Source organism: Lepus europaeus, chromosome 7, assembly GCF_033115175.1.
Source record: "Lepus europaeus isolate LE1 chromosome 7, mLepTim1.pri, whole genome shotgun sequence".
NCBI classification, from domain to species: Eukaryota; Metazoa; Chordata; class Mammalia; order Lagomorpha; family Leporidae; genus Lepus; species Lepus europaeus.
The window spans coordinates 19,425,905-19,447,499 of record NC_084833.1 but is presented as its reverse complement, the minus strand read 5'-3'; the positions used below and the strand labels follow the sequence as shown (position 1 = coordinate 19,447,499).

The 21,595-nt window shown below is 64.3% G+C and overlaps 2 protein-coding genes across 2 annotated transcripts in view; one reads left to right on the top strand and one right to left on the bottom strand.

Annotated features, from left to right (window-relative positions):
* Nucleotides 1–208: 208 nt before the first annotated feature.
* Nucleotides 209–13,099, bottom strand: CHST1 (carbohydrate sulfotransferase 1). Its single transcript, XM_062198021.1, has 4 exons — nucleotides 13,018–13,099; nucleotides 2,788–2,971; nucleotides 2,273–2,371; nucleotides 209–1,531 (listed from the first exon to the last, which is right to left on the bottom strand). Exon 4 carries the CDS (start codon nucleotides 1,487–1,489, stop codon nucleotides 254–256), a length of 1,236 nt encoding a protein of 411 aa, XP_062054005.1. The 5' UTR covers nucleotides 1,490–1,531; nucleotides 2,273–2,371; nucleotides 2,788–2,971; nucleotides 13,018–13,099; the 3' UTR covers nucleotides 209–253.
* LOC133763696 (basic proline-rich protein-like) overlaps nucleotides 11,828–21,595 on the top strand; it is a 105,790-nt gene continuing 96,022 nt past the window's right edge. Inside the window, exons 1-3 of the mRNA XM_062197484.1 lie at nucleotides 11,828–11,909; nucleotides 12,540–12,698; nucleotides 12,778–13,714. Of these exons, the coding sequence (XP_062053468.1) occupies nucleotides 11,828–11,909; nucleotides 12,540–12,698; nucleotides 12,778–13,714 (1,178 nt within the window). The remainder of the gene's footprint in view (nucleotides 11,910–12,539; nucleotides 12,699–12,777; nucleotides 13,715–21,595) is intronic.

The window sequence follows — 21,595 nt, the reverse complement described above, 5'->3', positions numbered from 1 at the left end:
AGAAGGGAGAGAGGGAGGGGGAGAGGGAGGGGGAGGGGAGAGAGGGACGGGGGAGGGGAGGGGGAGGGGAGAGAGGGACGGGGGAGGGGGAGGGAGGGGGGAGAGGCGGGAGCTTGTAAACATGGCCGCGGCCCGCGTGCGCCCCGGGGACCACTGCCCCCTGCCCCCGCCCCCGCCCCCGCCCGTGACGTAGTGCAAATCTGAGACAGACGGGGAGGGGATAAGGCAACAGCTAGCGGCGCGGCGGCCCGCGTCACGAGAACGGGCGGAAGTCCCTCTCCTCCACCAGGCTCACGGCCGGGTTCTTGAGCTCCTCCTCGGAGGCGGCCACCCGGTAGCCGAGCTGCGCCAGCACGCGGCGGCAGGCGTTCTGCGCGAAGGCCACGATGTCGTAGGAGAGGCGGAAGCGCCACTTCTCGGCCGTGGCCGCCGAGTTGCGCACCGTGCCGTACTTGTGCTTGCCCAGCGTGGGGTCGCCCCGCGTGTTGTTCTGGATCCAGCGGGCCACGTGGCCGTCCAGGGGGATGCCCAGGAAGCCGTAGATCTCCTCGGTCTTCTTCATGGGGTTCCGGGCCAGGTCCTCGTAGCGCACCAGCATGTACTTGCCCTTGAGCCAGGGCGGCCGCGTGAGGCCGGTGGACACGGAGTTGGAGAAGTCCTCGCACACCGTGGTCAGCTGCGTCACGTCCAGGTTGTAGGGCCGCCTGCCCGTGCCGTACCACAGGCGCCACAGCCGGTAGGTGTCGCGGAAGGTCTCGCTGCGCGACGCCAGGATGCCGCGCGGGTCCCGCACCAGCTGGATGACCTTGAGGTTCAGGCGCGGGTCTTCGACCAGAGCCCGCAGGTCGCTCACCTCGGGCACGCGCACGGTCTTGATGGCCACGTGGCTGCGCTCGCGGCAGGCCTCGGCGGCCACGGTGAGGTTGAGCAGCCCGCACTTGCGCACGCAGTCGCCCTCCTCCAGGACCTGGTCCGGGGAGCCCGGGGGCTCGCACACGGGGCGCGAGCAGAGCACGCGGCTGGCGCCGCGCCGGAAGATGCGGTCGGTGGTGTGGTTGACGGGCGGCGGCTTGATGTAGTTCTCCAGGAAGTAGAGGTCACAGTCGTAGAGACTGCGCAGCAGGTCGCGGCTGGCTCCCAGCATGACCCGCCGGTCGGCCGCGCTCTTGCCCTGCGTGAAGCGCGGGATGAGCGTGTTCTGCACGTGGTAGAGGGGCTCGAACAGGTAGAAGACGTCCAGGTGCTGGTTGAAGAGCTGGCCCACGAAGGAGGAGCCGCTGCGCGTCGTGGCCAGGATGAGGATGTGGGTCTTGCGGGAGGCGTTGTAGGGGAAGGTGGGGCCTTCCTCGCACAGCCGCTCGGCCAGCCCGGCCTCGGCCAGCCCCGGGCACGTGTGGAAGGACTTGGCAGTGAAGGTGCGGATGGCCGTGTACTGGATGGCTATGGAGGCCAGGGCGAGGAGGAGGACAGCCTTCCAAGAACATTGCATGGCTGGGCACCTTCATGGAGCTGCTTCTGCACGGCGCGAGGTCTGCGGGCACAGGTGGCTGCGGTCAGGAGCCTGCAACGGCCGGGGCGCCGCCCACTCGCTCCCCGGCAAGCGCTGGTCTCCGGGGCGCCTGGGCCGCTTCCGCGGGAGACCACCACTCAGGAAGCTGCGCATCGGATGCCCTGTTCCCGCGGGGGGTTTTACCTACATTTGCTGCAAGGGCCTAACTCACAGGCTCTGAGTCCCTTAGAGGGGACCCAGGCACGGAAGCCTAGCTCCCCACACCTCAGTCCTGCACTGTGACTGCCCTCCCCCCCGCCCCTGCCAGCGGCTCCTTCCCCCTCCACCTGCTGGCACCGGCAGTGCCAAGCCTCTGTCCCCTGTCCACCGCCAGGGAGAGGAAGGGACGAGGTGCACCTGGCCCAGGCCCCTGTGCAGGAAGGACCTGCACCCCATGGGCTGAGGAGCGGCCAGCACCAGCTCATCTCTGCCAGCTGTGCTACTCCAGGCGCGGGCCCCTGGGCTCCTGCACCGGCCTGGCGCAGGGATGCTGGGGACCCTTCCTTCCCGGGACCCAGGGTCTGCCCCGGTCACAGGGCCAGTCCTCAAGGGTCTGGCTCAAGGGCCCCTACCCCTACCCCCTGTTGCCTCTGGGGGATGAGAGAGACAGCAGGAAGGCAGGGAAGGAGGGGGCAAGGGGTGCCAAGGGCCCAGGGCAACCTGAGCATCCTGCCATGCCCCAGGGGGGGCCACTCAGCTAACACAGGCGAGTCAGCCACTTACTAAGAGGGAGCGCTCTGAGCCAGCGGGTCCCCAGCCACCAGCGTCGTCTCTGGGCCTGGCCACTGGTTCCAGCCTGAGGGCAGCGTCACAGCCAGCAGTCTGTGGGAGACAGAGGGAGAGGTGGCGTCTCCAGGGTGAGGCTGGGCTCTCTCTGCCCCAGGGTCTGCCCCCCTTCCACTCCCCGCCCAGAGCCGGGCAGTGAGAGCCCGCTCACCCAGCCACCCAGCGTGGAACTGACTCCACAGCCCCAGCTAACCCAGTGCCAGCTCCCACCCCGCGGTCCAGGCCCCGCATCCTGAACTCGCTTCGTCTACCCCACCCAGCCCTGTACTTCCTCGGGGCAGGGTCTCTGCTCACGCCAGGGCCCGTGGGGGCCCGAGCACAGCCCAGATGGCCTCTACATTCTAACTCGGCGAAGGAAACCCGGCCTTTCAATATTCAACTTGCTGAGAGATCCTCCCCCACCCCACCCGCCAGGGGAGGGCTGGCGGAGTGGGCAAGGACGGGGGGCTCACCTCGGGCCTGCGGGTCCACGGGCCGCTCTGGAGGGCCAGTCTTCCTCCAGGCGCACGGCAGAGGAGTGCAGCTACCTGAGACTCAAGCCAGCAGTGGACCAGGGCGCATTCCCGGCCTTGGCACGCGGGGCACAGCGGAAGTTACAGCGCCAAGGGCACAGCCCAGCACTTCTGGAAGCCTGTTCTGGAATCAGTGAGAACCAGCCTGAGCCCACGTGCCTGCTTTAACCTGCACCTGGTAGGTTCCCCAGCACCTGTGCTCTGTCCCACCTTAAACGCAGTTGGCCTAAGGGCAGCCGTGTGGCACATCGGTGAAGACGCACCTGGGACACCTGCCTTCAAGATGGAACCCCGACTCGCCACTCCTGACGCCAGCTTCCCGCTGCTGCGCCCCCTGGAGGCAGCTCAGGCGGCCGGGCCCCTGCCACCCACGTGAGCAACCCACACGGAGTTCCCAGCTCCCAGCTTTGGCCCCGCCTCCACTGTTGCAGGCATTTGGGGAGTGAACCAGAGGATGGGAGATCTCTCTCTCTCTCTCTCTCTCTCTCTCTCTCTCTCTTTCTCTCTCTCTCTCCCTTTCAAATAAATACGGCATCAAAAACATTTTAGCAAGAAGAATGTACTTGGCCTTCACCCATGCATTCAGATCATGTCCCCAGCCCACCTGTGCCAAGACGCCACGCCCGCCCCCGCCCCACGCCCTCTGGCCCAGGCATGTGCTCATGTGCTTTGTGAGTATTCTTGCCACACGTGGCTGTCTGGCCTGCGTCTTTGAGGGGTGAAACAAGTTACCCCCTGCTCAGCTCACACAACTTCCAGCAACCTTACAACCCCCACTGGGAGGTCATGGTCCGCACTCCCATTGTTCAGATGGGGTAAACCGAGGCACAAGCACTAAGGTAGTGTGCAGAAGCAAGCAGGCCAGGGCGGACGCCAGAGTCCCTCTGGGCCAGATCCCCACACCATCAGCTCAGCGGGAAGAGGGGGGCACAGGGCCTGGGCTGAGCTGGCAGTGGGCCTGCCACAGTTCTGGGGCCCGGATGTGCTGTTTAAAATGCAAGACTCCGCCTAGAGACCTAGGAAGCGGCATCAGGTCTCCCAGGGGCACCGTTTGGAGTCTGAGGAACCTGTCGATGGTGCTGGGGAAGGTGCGCAGGGAGAAAGCCCTGTCCGCTCGGACCTGACCCACTCCCGCCGCTGATCTGCCCAAGTGCCCGGGACAGATCTGACATCCTTTCAGGAAACAGGAGCGGCCATCAGTACCAGTGCCTGTTCACTCATGGACATCCCCTAGCTGGCCGGCAGGTGCCTGCTGGGCGTGCACGGCCTGCACATGCATGCATTCGCTCGTCTGGGCCTCACGCCCACCCCAGGAGCTCGATGCTGTCGCAGCCCCATTTTACAGATAAGGAGTCTGAGGTTGCTGCAAGTTAAGTAACTTCTCCACAGCTCAGCTCTCAGGGGAAGGGTGGAGCCAGGAGTCCAGCCCTGGCAGCGTGCTAGGAAATACGGATCCAGCCCCCAAATACACTCATGTCCCCCTCCTCCCCGCCCCACCAGAGCAGGACACAGGACCCCTAAGGAGTCTTCGCTGTGACGCGAGGATTCCAGTTCCCAGGAACTGGACTTTCTTTGCAAAGCGGCATCTCGCTGCCTGGTCCGCTCCACCTCCACCCAAAGTGAAGGCCGCACTGGGGCTGTTGCTTGACTGTGAGTCAGGAGTCACTGAGCGTGGAAACCCCCGGACAACGAGACTCGGCTTCAGCGGCTTCAGCCTGGGCACCAAGGACAGGGCTGGGCAAAGGCCAGGGGAGGGCAGGGCAGGGCGTGGGAATGGGAGGATGGGGGAAGGCAGGCTCCCCTGGAAATCGCCCTGCTCTCCTGCCAGCCTGGCAGAGCCGGGCCCAGGGCTGGCCAAGCGTCCTTAGTATGCGGCCGGCGTCTGCCCTGGAAACCAGAGGCGCCCAGGCCAGGTCCTCTTGTTCCCTAGGGACCCTTGGCCACAGAAGTCCTCAATGGCCTGGAAGGCCCCCAGAGTCCCTCCCAGGACATCCAGCAGCCCCTGGCACGGCCTCCCTCCACCTCTGGCCCTGGACGCAGGAGCCCAGACTCTGTCGTTTCGGCTGGAAGACAGGGGAGATAACGTGGAGCAAGGTCGAACCGCAGCAGAGGCCAAATGCAAGGCCTAGCCCCAAGGTGGGCCTCGCCCATATCGGAAGCTGTGATTCAGAGCTGGGAGCTCAGGCCGGAGCCCTGGCCCCTGGCTGTGGCACTCAGCAGGCGAGTACCCCTGGGTGATTCCCCAGCTATGAGGGGGCTTCAAACACTCTGCAGGGGGGAAACGGAATGAAAAGGTTCGTGCATTTTGGTGCACAAAGTTCTTCTGAAGTCCGTGCATGGTTTTTTCCTCATTCTCAATCTCCATGCACTGTCTGAAGCTCTCTCCTGGGCGTGGGTTTCAGAAAAGACACAAACTTAACTTTCAATTCCATTTCCCATAAGCTTCCAGATGTGGTGCGCTCGTGGTTGACACTTGGGCTCTGGGACCAGCCCTGAGCATCCCCGTCCAAGCAGTTCCCAGCTGTGGGACCTGGGCTCCTGCCTCCCATGCAAAAGAGGGAGAATTTTAACGAGGGCGCTGTGAGGACTAATTAGTTGCTACCACTCAGCAGCCAATTCATAGCCTCGCCTTGCATCTTGCCTGGGGGAAGCGCTCGCGCCAAGCCACCCCGCAGCCCACGGGGCCTGAATCGAACAGTGAAGTCTACCCCACCCCCTTCCTCCCGCCCTCTGTCCCCAGGGCCAGCGTCCTCGGCTGAGCCACTGCAGTGGCCTTCCTGCTGCCCTCCAGTGGCCGTCTCTGGCAGCGCAGCCTCCTCGCCGCGCATCCCTGCTGCGCGGACCCTGGCCCGTGGGAAGTGAGGTTGCCAGATGCGGTGAGATGTGAGGCCCAGGGCGCTGCCCTGCGCCACCCCCACCCCCTACCCCGGTTCAGCTGCAGCAAGCAGCAACAGGAGGCCTCGCCGCCTCCAGGGCCCCGTCGGCCGAACAGCCCAAGACCTCTGCCTCTCCCAGGGCTGGCCACCTCGGACCAGGCCCCTGGCCTCTGGGGGCCTGGGTTTCTCCATGGGTCCAGGGACCTGAGAGCTGAGCACAGAGAAGCCTGAATCCCAGAAGTCCCCATGCTCCCTCTTCCCGTCGGTCAGAGCCACCCTCATGGCACACAGGGGACCCTCCTGGGCACAGGAAACCCGGGTCATCCAGGAAAAAACCAGAGCTGGGCATCTCTGTCCCCACCGTGCGTGCACCCCCTCCCCGTCTGCGGCTGCTCCCCGCCCTCCCCGCGAGGCCCAGGAGCCCAGGGGCTCTGCCTTCTGCCCGGGGCGCCCCTGGCCTCCTGAAAAATCCCACGCGGCCCGGGGCTGTGGCTCCTTTCGTTTTCCAGGCCACAGTCTCCTTAGAAACACAAACCCTCTTCCCCGAAGACGCTGTCGGCCACGATTTTACACGCATGATCTAGAAGCTTCCTGGAGCTCTGACGCCAAGGCATGGGCATCCCTTCCGTCCCAGAGGCTTCGCCGCGGCATCGTGCTGGGCCTCGTGCCTGCCCGGGGACATCGCGGAACCAAGCGGGTCAGGCCAGGAACCACCAGCCAAGATGCAGGATGACTGATGTTTACTTAGAAAGGGCCAGACGCCCCGGGTGCCGGCCTGCACCCTCCTGAGCTCAGAGGGGGCGTGAACCTATATGCGTACATACACCTGTGCGTCAGCCACCTCGGGGCCAGGCCCAGGAGGGAGGGGCCGCTCATTCTGGCTTTTGGAGTCAGTGGAGTTAATGAACTTTGGGGACACTGAGAAGCCACCCCACCCGAGAGCTGAAGGGGTGGCCGATCACAGGATGAGGCCCTAGCACCTCACTGCACCCCCATCCTGTCCCCAGGGCCCAGCTGGTGAGCCATCCCCTCCCCCATTTCCAAAGCCCCAAGGGCCGCTGTCCCTGCCTTTGCCCTTGAACCGGGCCACCTGTGCAGGTGCACCACAGGGTGCAGATGGGACCGGTGCTGGGAGGAAGCAGCATCTGCTCCAGAGAGGCGTGGCTGTGCCGGACACTCCGTCCAGCCCAGCAGTTCCAAGGGGTCTCTTGGAGAGCCCTGTGTGCATCCCACTGTGGGCTGTGCCCCCAAGAGGTCACACCCACTAAAACCCAGGACAGACTTCGTGGGGCTGTACCCCAGAGCATCCTTCTGGGGGGGCGGGGGAGGGATGATGTGATGTGGTCGGCCCCCAGGGGAGCCTGGAACTTCTCTCCAGGGTCACGCTCCCCTCACCTTGAAGCACTGGGAGGTGGCCGGCCCATCCCCAGCAGAACCTGCCTTTGCGGAACCTCAGAGCCCAGCCCCAGACCCCACGGACCAGGGCCTCCCTCGGGCGCCTGCAGGGGGCGCCGACTTCTCCCAGGCACGATTTCCAAGACCAGCACCCAGTGCCCGTTTCAGCGGCTTGGCCATCAGCACAGCTGCCAGCCGCCTCTCCAAGCTCTGCTGTCTCCAGTGTCCACGCGTGATGGCCCCGGGGACACCCCCTGGGTCTCTCAAGCATCCCTGGGACATTACCCACAGGCACTGGGTTCAAGTGTCCCTGGGGGGGAGGGGGTACAGAGGTTGCTGGAGGCCCCCAACAGGCCATACCAGCCCTGACAGTGTTTGGAGAAGCTAAAACCCATGCCACAGCCTCCTCCACTGGGGCCACTCCCTGCTGTGTGCTGGAGACCCTCCCTGTCCTGCCCCCCCCCCCGTCTGCCCCGCCCCTGGCGCGGGGGCGAGTGTCTGACCTGCTGGCCCCCGCACAAGGCCCCAGTGTGCCCGGCTCCTCTCAGGGAGAGATGAGTCACAGGCCCTGGTTCTCTGTCTCAGCCTGGCCTGCGGTAGGCGGGACGCTCCTGCCCCGATGCTGGGCGGAAAAGCCCCGGTTTCCTGTCTCCCCCTCACCACCACCACCCACCCCGCAGCCACAGCCACAGCCACAGCCGAGGCCCCACCCCCTGGACACCGGGGCCTCGTCCATCCTCCTAGCTTCCAGGATGGGAAAACATCAGCTGTGGCTGAGCCGCTGGGGGAAGGAGCCAGCTGTCTCCATCTCCGGCCACCTGCAGGAGCCCCAGCTGGCCCCATGGGACTCAGAGGGCTGGGGTGGGGGTGGAGGGGCAGGCATGTGAGACAAGGGGTAAGCTGCCACTAGGGTCACCCACACTGCCTAGGGAAGTCCTCACTCTGTTCCCGATCCCAGCCTCCGGTTAACTCATGCCCAAGGGGGCGGCAGGGGATGGCTCAAGGGGCTGGGATCCCCCCACTCACAAGGAAGACCTGGGGTGGGTTCCTGGCTCCAGGCTTCAACCTGGCCCTGGCTGTTGAAAGCATCTGGGAAGTGAACCAAACCTCTCTCTCTCTCTCTCTCTCTCTTTCATAAACTAAATAAGTAAACAAATAAAAACCCACGTGGGTTGGGGGGCTGCTGGAACAGGTGCCCCCGGAGAGATCAGAGGTTGCCTTCCTAGACAGTGGCTCATCAAGTTCCTGAGGGTAGGGTCCCCCTGGCCCCTCCAAGGGCCTGTGCCAGCCCCCGCTTCCCTGGAGGCCCCCTCCCCAGCTGGAGGGCAGGATCGAAGACCCTCACGGCAGGTCTTACCCTGACCAGTAAGAGCCCCAATACTGTCTGTCCCACTCAGGGACCTGGGGCCTGGGCGAGGCAGGCCGAGGGACGTCGGAGGGGCTTTATGACCCAGGAGCCAGCTACACCCAAACGCCATGCAGCCAAGAAGACATCAAAGCAGGTGTTGGCTACCACCTGCCATGAGAGTAGCTACCCTGGGGCACAGCGCTGGGCTCAGAACCCAGATAAGGGGCCCCTGCTCTCTACCCCAGAGCTCATCACTAGCCCACCGCTGGTCCCCTGCACCGGCACTCACCCTGTCACCCCTTCCTCCCGAGGGTGATGTCTCACAGAGAGCCGCAGCCCCACCCATCGGGCACATGGCCCCCATGACGCTGAGGCGTCCACCTGTCCCGCATCATGAGCCTGGGTACGGTGAGGGCCCAGGGCCCAGAGGGGTCAGTGGCTTGCTCACCCTGCTCGGCAGGGCCAGGGCACAGAACTGAGTCCCGGTCACAAGGCACTGGGTGTTCAGTCCTCAGCGAGCCAGAGCATTTCCCTGAGGCTTCCCCCTTTCTTTCCCCACTCTGACCCCTAAGTCCTCTGCAGCACCTCCCGTGGGGTGCTGCTGGCCCTGTACAGACACCTGAAATAGCTGAGCCCAGTGTGGCCACGCCCAGTCCCAGGAAGCCCCGCCCTCTCTGAGTGGCAGGCACCCAGGCAAGGGGAGGGCACCCCCACCTCCCAGGGCAGGCGAGAGGCTTCAAGGAGACCACACACATACAGCCCTTAGTATGGTGCTGGCGCTCGCTGGGCAATCACTCCCACACTGGGACCTGTGCATTTACACCTGCTGGGCACGAGCCCTGTGGGACAGCACCAGGCTGTCCCCAGCTTGTGGTCCCCAGCACCCCGCAGGGACTCAGCGGGGCTAGGTGCTCCGAAACCACCAGCAGATACCAGCCGAGACCCCAGAGAGGGGCAGGGGCCCCAGAAACCGGAGTTGGAGGCGCCTTGCAGAGGGAATCTCTAAATGTTTAGAACAACTCGGGCGCCCGTGCCCCTGCGCGGCACCGTGGGGATTTATAAAGAACAAATCATGCCTGACAAACGTGATAGCTTTCTTGATAGAATTACAAGACTGGCGGATGAAGGAAATGCAGGCAGGGTGATATATCTTGATTTTTAGTAGAGCAGTTGATACAGCGCCTCGAGTAATCTTACAAAATTAATTCAAACAGACTTGGCCCTAAGCGCTTGTCGGGAGTCTTGAAAGCAGAAGGGGGCAGGTCCCCAGGGGTGTGGGGGAGTCAGGCTCGGAGGTGGGACCCCCAGAGGGAAGGCGTGGGCAGGGATGAGTCCCAGAGTGGGGGCAGGGTGGCTGAGCCCCAGGCCTGGGTCCCATCTCACCCAACATCTTCATTAACGATCCCAAGCAAGGGAGTAAACAGCCCATAAATGAAATTTGCAGAGGATATTAAATCGGAAGGTGTTCCCAGCACCAATGAGGACAGCCAAAGCGGTGCAGGGAGAGTGGGAAAGACCCTTGGCGGGAGACTGACAGCAGGTGGGGCGCTGAGCCATCACTGCCCCCACTCCCCAATCTCCCTGGGGAAAGCCCTGCTCCGGCCCCAGCCGGCTGGGCTGGGCACTAGCAGTGAGCTGGTGATGGGCTCAGCCCTAAGCCTGCCCAAGGGAGCAGGGCCCTCTGGCAGCTCTTGGCCAGTAGAGGTTCTGACCTGGGGGGAAGGAAAGGTCTGTCAGCCTTTGGGGGAGTTCTTAATGGTGCATTGGCTGATCACCCACCGGAGGCAGCTGCTTCTCCAGGCAGGTGAACCAGCGTCTGCAGGATCTGGGGAGATGGGCCGTCCCTCCCCACCCCCTTCTGTCCATCAGGGGGGACCCCATCTCCACCCAAGAGGCTCCAGGGCAGAAGGCAGAGGCAGGATAGCCACCTGGCCACCGGGACCTGGTGCTTTGCTCCCTTAAGGCTTGTGGACGAGTGAGCTCTGGGTAAGAGGCAGGGCTACCTGGCGCCCTGCGGGGCCCTGGCAACCAGACAGAGATACTCAGTGGGAAGAAACGGGTGGCTGGCTGGGGAAGGGGCTGAAGGGTAGAGCAGCCCAGGAGGGTGGCGGGACCACCTGCTGGGCCGGGAGGGTGGTGGCCAGGACACGTGAACACACAAGGGAGTTTCTTCCAATCCTTTAACAAGGAGGGCGTGAAGCGAACCACTTGCTGCTGTTCCCAACAGTAATGAACTTGACCTTCACAGCAGTGCAAGCTGGGCACTCGCCTGCTCCCCACTTGACAGAGGAGGAAACGGAGGCGCCCGGGAGCCTTGGCACCCAGGCAGCAGGAGGAGCGGCAGCCTGCAGAGGGCCGCAGGGGCTGCTGGGCCCGGGTTCTGAGGGGGGTGCTCTGGCGGGAGTGGGGGGGGGGGGGCGGAGGGAGCCAAGAGCCCGGCCCGTGGCACCTCTTCTCACTCTGCCGCACTTGTGGAGCCGGATTGTACTATATGGTTCCCCCACCCCCACCCCACCCCATCGCAGAGCTACACGGAGTGCTCCGAACAAGTCTGTTTCCATGGCAACCATACAGTGACTCAGGGCTTCGGGACCTTCTCTGAACCAGATTATGAATATCAATGCTCCCTCCCCACTCGGATGCAGAGCGGAGTTGGGAAAGTGAAGAGAGGCTCACAGGGGGCGAGGGAGGGGGCCTGGGGAACTGGGGGTGGGGTCACAAACCCTTGGGTGAGGGCCTAGCCTAGCACCTGCCCACCTCCCTCCCCTCTAACAGATGGGCCCCTCCCATACCTGACACCCTCCCCACCAATGTCAGTGCCATCAACACCCCTGCCTCTGGAGCTGGGGCCCTCTGGGCTGGAATGGGGGATGGGGTGGGCAGGGGGATCTACACCCCTCTTCCTCAAGGGGCCTACACAGAGCAGAGAAGCTCTTGGGGCTGGGGCTGGGGGCTGGGGGAGCTGTCTGTGGGATGAACTTGACTTTAGAGGCCCAGGAAGAAATCTCTAGCCAAAGCCTCTGCACCTACGGCTCAAAGAGGGAGAGACGGATTCTAGCGGGGGGCTGTGCAGGGCTGAGGATAAGCACCAGAGAGGGCCTCTCTTCCCTCCCCTCCCCACCCCCACTCCGTGGCGGGGCCACCCTTGGTCCTTGACCCACCAGGAGCAGCCAGGAGCAAGGAACGCGGCAGCGAAAGGAAAGTTTGCAGTGCTGGGCTTCTGGCCTCCCGCAGCGGTCTCAAGGCCAAGGGCAAGTCCACCCCCTCCTTTCCCCAGCAGCTCCCTGAAGACCCAAGAGGGTGAGGAACAGAATAGGTGGGAAGCTTGATACCTCCCTGGCGAATCCGGTGTGTGTGAGTCATGACGCCGAAAAGCGCTTTGGAAGAGAAACAGGGTCATGGTGACGCCTGTGCGTGTCACTGGCTGCGCACTGGCCGCCCAGGTACGCCTTCCACCTGAGCCTGCCCAGGGTGGAGGGATCCCTGCAGGCTGCTGCGGCCCCCTCCGTCCCACCTGCTTGCTCCTAACACCTACCGGTTCCCGTGGCTTTGCCAAAACACCACCTTCCCAGCCAGGGGGCTGCCCGCGCGCCCATGCCAGGGCCCCCAGGAAACACTGGGGTGGATTTCCCTTCTAGACTGGACAGCCCCCCACCCGACCCCAGCCTCCACCTGCGGGTTAGTGGTCTGAGCTCTTCCTTGGGCTCCTGGACTCCGGGGTCGGCCCTTCCTAGGGCATTTCAAGCCGGCCTGGAAGAAGCCAGCGCGGAGCTGAGGCAGCCGCACCGCCGAAGGGCAGCCAGCTAGGGGGCAGGGGCACACGGGGGCACTGCGATCCGGCCCAGGCACCGCCTGAGCGGACCCCGGCCTCTCTCTCTGCTTTCTCGGGCAGCTTGGCCTTTGAAGCCCTAGCACCCCCCTACTCTGAGCTTGACTGCGAAGGCAAGCGTGGGTCCCTGGAGCCTGGGAGGAGCTGCCCCCCTCCCCCGATCCTACCCACAGGACAGCGGGAGGAGGGTCGCTCGGGCTTCCCGCGGGGGGCTCTGCGCCATCCAGCGGTCCCGGCCCCACAGGAGCCCGGATCCTGGCCGCGCGGTGGGTGCGGATGCGGGGACAGGGCCCGGAGCAGGGGGCGGTCCCCCGCCTGCCGGTGCAGCCCGGGTTGGGAAAGTTGGTGCGGGCTCGGGGTCTGGAGGCGCCTGGGCAGCCCGAGCCGGGCAGATTATGGGACGGTGAGCCCGAGGCAGCTCCCGAGTGCGCTCGGCGGCCCAGGGAGCGCCGCGCCTCTCAACTTTGCCGCCCTCCCCACAGCGGCGCGCGGGGGCGGGGGGCGGCATCCGCGACGATCGCGGGGCGCTCCGGCCACCGGCCCCGGCAGCCCCGCCTGCGCCCAGGCCAGCACGCCGCCGGCCCCCGCCCCCGCCCTCGGCACACCGCCGCTGGCGACCGTCCCCGAGCCGAGGGGCGGCTCCCCCCGCGCCCGCGCCCCTCCCGGCAGCTGCGGCGGAGTCCGCGCCCGCCCGCCCCGGGGCCCGGCGGGCCGGCAGATACCTGGTCGGGGGCGCGCCGGGAGCCGCTGCGGCGCCCAGCGCCGGCTCCATCCTCGGGTCCGGAGTCAGGCTCGCCGGGGGCCCGCGGGCGGCGGCGGCGGCGGCGGCGGCGGCATCCTCCGCCTCCCGCGCCCTCCTCCTCGGCCTCCCGCCTCCCTGCTCTTCCTGCGCCTCCGCGCGCCCCTCACGGGCCCCTCTTCATGGCCTGGGGGCGCGAGCCCCGGGCGGCTCGAGCAGCCGAGTTCGTCCTCCGGGGACCGGGACGCGGGGACCCGAGGGGTGATGGCAGCCGGGGCCAGGGGCCCAGGGCCTCGCAGCCCCGGGCGCGGGAGCAGAGCAGCAGCCGCAGGCGCCGGAGCCTCGCGGAGCGCCCGCCTCGGGTCCCCGAGCCGAGAGCAGCAGCAGCGGCGGCGGCTTCAGCGCCGAGCGAGCAGCGGGCGCTGCGGCCCCGACTCCACCCCCAGAGCCGCCCGCCCCTCGGCTGCCGCCCGCCCCCTGCCCCTCCCCACCCCTTCGCCGCGCGCCCTCCCGCGCCCCGCGCCGCGCTCGGGACACCCGCTCCGCAGGCGGCCGCCGGTGCCAGCCCCCGCCCACCGCGGAGCGGAGGGTCGCGGAGCCACGCCCCCCGGCTGGGCGGCCTGCGGGCTAGGATGCAGGCCGCGCGCCGGCCCCGGTGCCAGTGCCCTGCTTCCCCCTTGGTACTGCCGATGCCCCCGCCCCCGAAGTCCGGCCCGGGACCCACGCGTCCTCTGCCAGCGCCAGGGCGGGACTCGAGGCCCCCTGCCCGCAGCCCACCACCTTTGGGTGCCAGTAGCCAAGCCCCGCCCCACCCCTTTACTTCTCAGTGGTCCCTCCTGGGGAGCGGGGTCCAGGGTGGCCCTGGGGAGCGATGGCTTGGTTTGCTGAAGGACCCGCGCCCACCTGCTCCCTAGGCGCCCGCGGCCAGGAGGAGGGAGACCCCCTGTAGAGCGCCCCGGACTGAGCAGCTCCCAGGGCAGGCCACATGGACACCAAGGGACTGGTTGGGGACAAGGCAAACAGGTGCCCCAGCTCTCCCAGTGCGTGGAGGAGATCAGGGATGGACCATGAGTGATCTTGTGATCAGCGGCCCCGGGCTGCGGCGGTGGCCTGCGGGGAGTCCCAGCCCTGCCATTAGGGCTCAGGGTGACCCAGGCTGGCAGCTCCTGGGCCTGTTGGGTCATCCCGGGAAGGGGCAGGTGTTTGGCTGGCTGACCCTCTGACCTCCCCACCTGAGACCCAGTGATCACCTTCTGAGGCCCCGGGCAAGTCAGCTTGCGTGGGAGCCCATCTCTGAATTCTCCCCGCTGAATTCCAGCTGAAGCCTCCCCATGGTTCCAGAAAGGGGCAGGGGCAGAGGGTGGGGGTGGCAGGGTGATAGACGGCTGGACATCTCCAGGAGCATCCTCAGACCCTCACCAAGGTCTGGGAAGGTGGCTGCCGCCCCACCTCACACAGCAGATCGGGGTGGGGCCAGCCTGCCAAGGGTTTGCTGTGTGACTGTGTGCGCCAGGCAACCTCTCTGTGCCTCAGTACCCGCACACAGAAGATGGAGAAACCAGTGCTCACCTCGTGGGGCGGGCTGCGGCGAGCACCAGATGTTTGCAACATGGGTATAGTCTGGCTGGTGGGGGTTCAGAGCAGCCAGGACTGAGCTGTCACTCAGTGACTGGGAGGAGAGACTCGGATTATCAAGATAGTCGCCAGAGAACCAGGTGGCACGAAGCCTCTAACCCAAGAGTCACACCAGACCAAATGGCCCTTGATCTTGGTCATGCCTGCAAAGTCATAATTATAACCCCCACCCCACCGCCATCCGAAGCCGCGGGCCCAGCGCCATCAGGCAGTGGCTCACAGGGGCCTCTGCCTCCGGCCCCCACCCTTGGCTCTAAGGCGGCTGGAGCTGTTTCACCACCTGCCCCCAGGGGGCGGCGCTGTTCTGGGGACACCAAGGGCCAGGGCCGTCTAGACTGCGTTGCTCTCCAATCCCCACCCTCCAGGCACACCTCCCTGGAAAACCGAGCTCCTGTTGCCCCTCCCGGGGGTGGGGTGGGGAGCTGAGCTACCAGAACCTTCCCTGTCACCCAGAGCTAACCCCTGCCCACACCATCAGCCTGCAGAATCGGAGCGGTTGAGAGAGCGCGTTCCCTATGTGGTGCGCTCAGATCCAGCGCCTGCTTTCCCAGATCCGGGTGTATTTTGGGCGGAGATCGCATTGGGCTGACATGGAGAGCTTGGTGCGGTCGTAATGCAAGGATGAGTGGGATCCGGAGGGCTGTTGTCGGGTGGTGGTGTTGTTTAGAGAACATTTAGAGTCTAAAAATAGACCAAAGACCCGGTCTCAGGAACACTAGGATCCTGTTCCCAGTTGCCTGGAGTCTCCCACTGGGCCAGGGTGGCGTTTCTTAGACACCTACTGCTGGAGGCACTGTGCTGTGGCAGGTGCCGGGGCGGAAGCAAGGAAACAGAAGCAGGGGCAATTATTATTATAATGCACCGTTGGGAGCCACAGGAAGATGGAACCTTGGAGAGTCATTCTGGGAGGGCTTCCTGGAGGAAGAGGGAGCTGGCTAAGGTTTCAGGGATGCACAGCACCTGGACGGGGCTTATTCGTGAGACAGTAAGGAGATGAATGGCTTGTGTTTGGGGGTCTCACCACGTGCCAGGCATTGAGCTGTTTTGTTTCCTGGGGACTGGTTTTGTTGAATGCCACGAAGGTAGTACTGCTGATTCCATTTCCCAGATAAGGAAGCTGAGAGTAAAGGGGGTGGCGTACCTTGCCCAGGTGTGCAGAGCCCAGGGAGTGCCCAGCTGCCTCACCACTCCACCCGGACTCCCAGGGAGGTGCCGGCGGGGACAGGCAGGGCGACAGGCAGGCCAGGGAGGGCGGTGGCCGGTGGTAGGACCCCCCCTGCCGGGGTCGCTCCCTCTTCCCCCATCAGCTCGCAGGTCCCTGGGGAGACTGGGAGGTTTGCTGGGGGATCCGGGGGCTGGCGAGTGTCGCTGCTTAATATCTTGCAGCTGTCCGGGCCGTGTCGGCCTGTGCCACCCACCTTGTTATTTCAGTCTGTTCTGGGAGATTGATGCCCTGGGCTCTGATTTAAGATCTGCGGCTGCGATCCTCAATTTCCCATGTCTCACGGGGCCTGCTGACAAGGCAGCGAGCGCTTGGGCCATGGCAGCTGGCTCTCCCAGACTTTCCACTCAGGAGCCCACGGCGCCTGCCCAGAAAGTCCCAACCAGCAGCTCCTGGGCGGAGACAGGTGTTGTGGCAGCCACAAGTGAAGCTGCAGCTTGGGGGGCCCGCATCCCAGATGGGGGCGCCTGGGATCCGGTGCTGTCTCTGCTTCTGCTCCAGCCCCCTGCTAATGCGCCTGGGGAGGCAGCAGAAGATGGCGCAAGTGCTTGGGCCCCTGCACCCACATGGGGGCTGAGATGGAATCCTGGGCTCCTGGCTTCGGTTTGGCCCAGTCCCAGCTCGCTCTCACGCTCTCTCGCTCTCACGCTCTCTCTCTCTCATTCTGTCTTTCAAGTAAATGAAACTTTCTTAAAAGTTTGTGGACAGAGAACTGAAAGATAATTTTAGTTGGGGGGTGGGGGGGGGGCTAGGTAGAGGCAGGCCCACGTTGCTGCCCGGGAAGTCCGCCCAGGGCATGCTGGTGAGCCAACTGCGGCCCGCCCGGGCTGTGTGGTCACCCACGGCCGCGCAGGGAACACACTGAGCCTCCCGCTGAGTCTGCAGCTTTGAGGCGACCAGGCCTCTCCTCACCGCGTCTGCCTCAACTCTGCCCTCTTCTGGGCGAAGTCGGGGGATCCGAACCTCTCAGTGGCTGCAGTGACCTGAGAATCCCACGCCTTGCCTCGGGCTGGCCAGGGGGCGTCCCCACACCCGGGGCCAGCCCAGCTCCGACCCCTAAGGCCACCTGGGTGGTGCCAGGCTGTGCCAGCTTGCCGAGAATCTGCATCAGCACAAAAACCCATCAGCTCCTCGGGCTGAAGCCCCTTGGACAGCTCCCTCACTCCGCCAGCCACGGGGCCTCCCGGGGACCCCTCAGAGGGCCCTGCTGTCTCTGGCAGGCAGCCCTGCTCATTGGTCATGTCCTCTGCTCTGGCCCTCAAAACTGCCAGAGGCCAAAGGTCCATTTCAAAGAACACCCACCGCACCCTGGTGTTGTGGCATAGCCAGTTCAGCTGCGCGTGCACCGAGTTCGAGTCCCGGCTGCTCCACTTCCGATCCGGCTCCCTGCTAATGACCTGGGGAAGCAGCAGAGGATGGCCCAGGTGCTCGGGCCCCTGCCAGCCAGGCAGGAGACCCGGATGAAGCTCCAGGCTCTTGGATTGGGTCTGGCCCAGCCCTGCTTACTGTAACCATTTGGGGGGTGCACCAGCGGATGGAAGACCTGTCTGTCTGTCTGTCTCTCTCTCTCTCTCTCTCTGTCACTGCCTTCCAAATAAATCTTAAAACACACATACACACACACACACACAGAGGAGTGCCCCCTGCCTTGCCAGGCCTCCCTAATTAGGGCCTTTGGCCAGGCCGGGGGGCTCCTGGTGCAGCCACAGCCCCAGTCCTTGGGCTGCTAAAGGCAAGGAGAGTGACCTGTTCCCTGACACCAGAGCCCTGGGGCTGGGCCCTGTGCTCTCCTAAGACCCCTGCAGCCAGTGTGTCCTGCTGACGGCCGCGACCCTCAGCCCAGGCCTCGAACCCCTGCCGAGACCAAAGACCTGCGCCATTGCCTCTTCTCTCTCTCTCTCTCTGCCCGGAGACAGAAGGACCCCTTCCTGCTCTCCTTACAGAACAAAAGCCCCCAGGGCAATGAGGGGATGCCCGCAAACCCTGCTGAACGGGGAGGGGGGGGGAGCCCAGAAACTTGGTGATTCGCTGCAGTGAGGAGCCAGGCCGGGGACTCGAATCCTTGTCTACGATGCCCCCTGCAGGACACATCAGCCGCCCAGCCCTCAGCAGCCACTGTGGGGCTGTGGGCTTCCTGGGCCTTGCAAGGGAGAAAGGCAGGAGTGGGCTGCACTGGGGGAGACCTGGGCCTCGGCCACGGCCACCCCAGGCTCCTCTCCTCTCCTCTGGTCTCCTGTGATACAGCCTGGAGCTTCCCGGGTTCTGCAGGGGAGTGGGGGCGGAGGAAATCCCACGGTCAAGTCCAGGCTGTGGCCGGCCCCTCAGCCGGGGTCCCGCACCGAAGCCAGTGCCACACCCGCCCCAGTGGGTCTTAGGCAGGCTCCTCCCCCCTGCCTCCCCCCACACACCTGGCACCAGGGCAGAGCCCGAGACACTGGGTGCCGGAGCCCTGGGGAGACAGAGACTGACTCAAGGCCTCAGCCCTTGTGTCTGGTCGGCAGATGGGATCCAGAGATGATGGCCCAGGCCCCGGGGCTGGGGAGGTGACTCAGGAGCCCTGAGCAGAGGGCAGAGCAGGCTCAGGGCTGCAATTAACATGCACAATCGCAGTGATCCCCAGGCTGGGGGGGGAGGGGGCGGTGCTGGGGGCTGTTCCCAGGCTGGGAGGCTGGCGCCCTCCTCCTGCCTGGGGCAGCCCCAGCTCCAAGCCGCATCCTTCCCAGCAGTTCAGGGCCTGGATCAGCAAGGTGCAGCAGGAGGCCTGGGATACACCCGGCCCCTCCCCTGAGGCCCCGCCCTCACTGCGGACGCAGGCGCCCTAGGTGGCGGCCGAGGGAAGAAGGGACAGTGCCCGGCTCCAGCAGCAGCACAGTGACACATGTCCTGGAACTCCAGGCGACCACAGGGCGCTGGCCCGGACTCTGAGGACACGGGCTACCTGCAGTCGCCCTCCGGAAGTGACATCATGTTCTGATCAACCCTCCCTGTGACCCCCCAGTCTCCTCCCAGGCCTGCAGCCAGTTCTCTCTGCTACTCCCTCCTCTCTCACCCACTGTCCCATGGCACCGGGCAGGCGTGGGGACATCAGAGGTGGGGAGGTCAGGAGAGAGGGGAGGAACCCTGGGGAGGGCCTGCGGGCAGGGCAGACTGGCCCTGCACACGTGGGGAGTCCGCCCCCAGGGATGCCTGCAAGTCCTGCCTCCTGGAGCAGGTTCCAGTCAGAACTGCCTGGGGAGGGTGGGGCAGCTTCCGGGATGTTCCCTGAGGCTTGATCCCTTGGGCGCTCATCGTCCACTTTCCTCTGCTCGCTCTGTTAGGCCAAACGTGTCCCCAGCCTCTTGGCTCCACAGTGCCCATGTTGGCCCCAGAGTCCACTGTCCACAGCGCCCCAGGCCTCCAGGGCGGTCAGGAGCCACGAGCCCTGGGTGCAGAACGAGGCATCCTCAGACCACCCCCAGCCCCTACCGCACCCCAGCCCCCCACTCTCCCGCAGGCGCAACCGAGGCTCCACCTCTCCTCCCTCTGGGGACCTACAAAGAGTGGATGTCCCTGCCGGGTGTGGCCAGCCCTTGGTCAGAGGCCTAAGGGCACCTCCCGCTGGACAGCCCGACCCTGGTCAGCAGCCACACTGGCTGGCTCTGAGAACTGAGCCCAGGAACAATGGGGCCATTCACTCTGCCTGGGCCTCGCACAATGACCTTCTTGGTCTATCTCCATGGCTAGACGGGGTGTGGATGCTAAGTGTGTGTGTGTGTGTGTGTGTGTGTGAGACAGACACACACGAAGGAACTGAAGGTAGCTGCCAAGCCCAAGCACAGGCAGCAGACAGCGCAGCCCCCAGGCACTTATTTCCACCGGTCTTGATCCTTTTGTTGAAGGTGATCGCTGGGGGCCGGCGCTGTGGCACAGTGGGCTAAGCCTCTGCCAGAGGCGCCGGCATCCAATATGGGCACTGATTCATGTCCTGGCTGCTTCGCTTCCCATCCAGCTCTCTAATTGCCTGGGAAAGCAGTGGAAGATGGCCCAAGTGCTTGGGGCCTGCACCTGTGTGGGAGACCCAGAAGAAGCTCCTGGCTCCTGGCTTCAGATTGGTCCCAGTTCCAGCCATTGCGACCACTTGGGGAGTGAACCAGTGGATGGAAGACCTCTCTCTCCTTTCTGTCTGTAACTCTACCTCTCAAATATTTTTAAAAGATTGCTTCATGTCAAGCCCCAGACTTAGCGCTTGCACGGTCCTCTGTCACTTCCAATATAAAGCCCCATTTTTAAGTAAGGAAACTGAGTAGGGTTGTAGAAGTCAGAAAAACCACAACTTCTTTAAGAATTATTTTATTTGAAAGGCAGAGATACAGAGAGGTAGAGCCAGAGAGAGAGAGAGGTCTTCATTCCACTGGTTTACTCTCCAAATGACTCCAATGGCCAGAACTGAACTGATCCAAAGCCAGGAGCCAGGAGCTTCTTCGAGGTCTCCCATGCAGGTGCAGGGGCCCAAGCACTTGGGCCGTCTTCCACTGCTTTCCTAGGCCACAGCAGAGAGCTGCATTGGAAGTGGAGCAGCCGGGTCTCACACTGGCGCCCATATGGGATGCCAGCGCTGCAGGCTGGGGCCTTCACAGTGCCGGCCCTGAACTACAACTTCTTAATTTGGGGTATTAACCAGGAAGGGACAGGAGGGAACTTTCTGGAGCCATGGAGAAGTTCCCCATTTGTGTCTGGGTGTGGTCACGTGCTGTGCACATGTGCAAACGCCCAATGCCCTGCCCGCTGCAGAGCTGTGCATCTCACAGAATGTAAGAGTCTAGGTTGGCTAGGTAGGAAGTCAGATCTGAGCTTATGTGTGTGTGACAAAGGCCTAACGAGTTGACATCCAGGCCCAGCATCCGCATCTCAAAGTCATCCCAATAACCTTCCAGGGGCAGCCCAGTATCTGCACTTCTACGCCCTGCCCCTTCTACCCGATAACCATCCTTCCTCTAAGGGTCCTCTAAGGCGGGGCGATGCCAGCCGGGCTTCCCCCGTCTGATAACTTCAAGGGGAAAACTCAGAAAGGAATTTTTCATATTTACATCCAAAAAGTCCTTTGTTCCAAGAGGAGCAGAGGTGGGGAGGCAAGACCATTCCCCTTAAAGACCCCCAGCCTCAACCGGACTGCGCGCTCAGCCCTCCGCCTCTCTGCTGAGCCGCCCGCCTGGCCTGGCCAGGCGTATTCTCCCCACTCAGCCTTGTCACCTCGCCCTCCCCCAGTCTGAGCGACTGGGCACTCTCTCAGGTCCTGTCTGGAGAGGTGCCCATCTGTCCTTACAGATGTCCCTGCCCTAATAAACCTTGCTATTTGCTTTCCACCTCTCTCTGTCTCTGAATTCTTTCTTGCACGAAGACAAAGACCCTGCAGTTCTCCTGTAACAGGTTGTCGGTCCGCAGCAAAGTGACGCAGGCTCCGGGGCACCGTCAGCTGGCCCTGATTCTACAGTGAGGAGCTCCTTTGTCTCCAGGACAGACTGTGAGATAAGAACGAGCAATGCACGTCCGGCGCTGTGGCTCAACAGGCTAATCCTCCGCCTTGCGGCGCCGGCACACCGGGTTCTAGTCCCGGTCGGGGCACCGATCCTGTCCCGGTTGCCCCTCTTCCAGGCCAGCTCTCTGCTATGGCCCAAGTCCGCATGGGAGACCAGGAGAAGCACCTGGCTCCTGGCTTTGGATCCTG

Bases quoted from the DNA above. Each gene is read 5' to 3' on its own strand.
- CHST1 (XM_062198021.1), bottom strand. From the start codon at position 1,489: ATGCAATGTTCTTGGAAGGCTGTCCTCCTCCTCGCCCTGGCCTCCATA.